The sequence below is a fragment of the Apaloderma vittatum genome, unplaced genomic scaffold (assembly GCF_000703405.1).
Source record: "Apaloderma vittatum isolate BGI_N311 unplaced genomic scaffold, ASM70340v1 scaffold30230, whole genome shotgun sequence".
NCBI classification, from domain to species: Eukaryota; Metazoa; Chordata; class Aves; order Trogoniformes; family Trogonidae; genus Apaloderma; species Apaloderma vittatum.
This window is the reverse complement of record NW_009693387.1, coordinates 13137-16004: the sequence shown is the minus strand read 5'-3', so window position 1 is coordinate 16004 and position 2868 is coordinate 13137. Positions and strand designations below refer to the sequence as shown.

At 55.2% G+C, this 2868-nt stretch overlaps 1 protein-coding gene across 1 annotated transcript in view; it reads right to left on the bottom strand.

Annotated features, from left to right (window-relative positions):
• The window catches only part of LOC104281005 (synaptotagmin-2-like), a 4541-nt gene extending 2889 nt beyond the window's left edge, over nucleotides 1–1652 (bottom strand). The window contains 1 exon segment of the mRNA XM_009878853.1: nucleotides 1520–1652. Within this exon segment, the coding sequence (XP_009877155.1) occupies nucleotides 1520–1652 (133 nt within the window).
• Between the last annotated feature and the right edge of the window lie 1216 nt (nucleotides 1653–2868).

Below are 2868 nucleotides of genomic sequence, written 5' to 3'. Positions count from 1 at the left end.
GGGGGCTTTGTGCCAGCCAGCCCCTCGCCTGCAGCCTTCTCATTTATATCCCTGCAAGCTCCTTCATAAAGGGGAGGGAGCAGGGGATGGGGATAGATTGAGGAATTTTCCTTTGCTTTTTATAAGAGGAATCACCTGGCCATGCGGAGAAAAAAAAAATCCAAGTGCTGTTTTGTGCTGGCTCCTCCCTGGTCAGGTAGCATGAGCTGAAATATTTCCTCAGCCTCAGGCAAGCCCCACTATGGGCTAACACCCTTTTCTGGCTATTTTTCCACTTTCTTGAAGGGCTGAGAGTGGGACAGTGTGCTCTTGGGCTTGCAGGGGGGCTAGCGCCCACATCTCGAGTAACAGCGGTGCCACCATGCTGGGGTGACACCGGCTGGGAAACTTTACATCAGCCTGACCCAGGCACATGGCAACAGTGACACGGCTTAAGGAAAAACTTCAGACTTGAAGCTGAACAGTTTTTTTTGCTCCTGCTTTCCCCATAGCAAGGCTCTTATTCTAGCACAAACGCTTCCTCGTCACCAAAACTTCCTTCCTGTCTCCTTTTCAGGAGAGGAACGACAGCGGGAGGCTTGCACCAAGAGCCAGGCTGAGAAGCCAGCATGAGCTTTTAGTTTTTCCAACAGTGGGCTTTGCCACGTGTGGAATTGCTGGAAATTGCTGTCATCCCTGCAGCATTGTCACTGGGGCAATGAGGTGCAGGTTAAGGGACTTGCCCAGGGCCACCTGGGGACATCTGTGTCCTTGGACACCCAAGCTCCTCTCGCAGCCTTTGCCACCAACAGTCTTAATGATGGGTTTCTCCTGTCTCTGCACATGGAATCAGTGGCCAGTGAGATATTTAGGAGGTGCTAGGCTGTGGCTTGGGGCTGTGGGTGGACACGACAGCACAGGCAAGCAGGCACCCACCTAGCACAGATTTAGACATCTCAGGAGTTTTTCCCTGCCAGATTTCCACGGGCTCTGTCACATTAATCTGACATTGGCCCTGGTTTAAAAAAAAACAAGCAAGCAAACAAACTAAACTCATCCTAGCCCCACGGAGTGAACTGTTTTGGGGATGATGGGGACAGCCCTGCTGTGTGGCAGCACAGCTTTGGTGGGCTCTGCAGGGGACATCGAGCATCCCTGCTCCCGAAGAAGGGGCTGGGAAAGCCCTGCTCACTCCCCCCCTGTGCTGACTGGGCTCCCAAAACCAGGCTTACCAACAGATCTCCTTCCCAGCCTCAGTCTTCCTTCTCCAACACGCAGCGTCCAGGTCCAGCCGTCGCACGTGGCAGGAACATGCTGCGGGGTGAGACAGGACCCCCTGGGCACGGAGCCGAGGGTGCAGCAGGGACGGTGACTGCACGGCAGTGCCGAAACAGGGAAGTCTGCTTTGCCAGCCCAGGAATCAGGCGGCCCCAGCAGCTCCGTGGGCCCCACCTCACCACTGACCCATGCCGTGTTCACGCAGGCGAAAAGCCAGCGGGGAACTCCCTGCCACACCAGGAAGCAAAACCTGCATTCCTACCTGCTAGAAGCCGGCGTGCACCGCTGGCCAGCTCTGCGTCCTGGTAAATTTGCTTCTCCAGGTTCTCCCCACAGCAATGCTGGGCTGGACTGTGCAGCCACAAGGGCTTCGTGATGGAGATGGATGCTTGCATGGCTGCATCCATCCCTGGTTGCACTTGGGGAGTCCAGCTCGTTGGCACACCATGGTTTAACGCATCACGTGAGGGCCAGGGAGGCACATACGGCATGAACAGGGATGCTCCAACATGGTGGGGAGGACAGGCAAGGTGAGGGGATCCTGCTTGGGTCCTCCATCCCTCAATGATGACAAGAACAGCACCAGGCAGACAGCCAGGAGCAATTTCACTGGCATCCCTGTCACATTAAATTTATGCTTGCACACCTCTTCCCTTGCTGCCGATTCAGCAAAGCCAGCCCCAAACCTGCCCTATCACTGCAGAAATTTGGGGTGGTGCCCAATGGCAGATACAGACACAGAGGGAGAAACCCCAGAAACCAGACCTGTCCCAGCTCTGCCCAGTCACCCTCGCTCACTCGTCCTGCCACATTCTCACATGGCCACTGATGCACTTGCCACAGGAGAGGTGCTGGGGTTGCCCCTTGGCCACCTGAAGCACGGCCCCTCTCCCAAGCACCCTGCTGCTCGGAGAAGCATCATCTCCGGGAGCAAGAGATGCTGTGGGAACAATGCTGTGACAAATCTCTGAAACATAGACACCAAAACACTTTTTGCTCTAAACTGGCAGTCTTGGAGGATATACAGGATAAAGGCATAAGGAGGGGAGAAGGGAACATGCTGCTGCCTGGGGCCATAGTCCAGAAACAGTGCAGGGACATGTCACAGCCAGGCAAGAGAAAAGCTGCTGGATGGCAGCTGCTCCTCTGTGTCAGCCCTGTTCCATCCCCCAAATCTTACTTTTAGGCAGCCCACCTGGAAAAGCAAGATCCCAGCCTCAAAATTATCCCTGCTCAGGACATCATATGAAAGGCAGCTTTCAGAAGAGAAGGCAAAAGGAACCCAAGAACACTTACAGTAAAATTGCAAATGCGGTGAGCCCCCACCACACCCTGCACCCCCCTTTCTCCCTGGCCCAACTCCCTGCACACGCTGCAAGTCGTTCTTGAACAGGTCCCCCTGTATTTTTGGTGAAAAACACCACCATTCGCTATTCAAGGGCTGGGCAAGCCAGAGGTCTGGAGGCACGCTATAAATACCCCCAGCTACAGAAATAGTCACGGCTCCAGCACTTGTGGGCTGAGCACAAGCTCCGAGGGAGCCCAATAAAGCGAAACCAGGGTTGAACCCCTTCCCCAGAAGGTGGCCGTGACCGTGGGCGGCCATGAGCT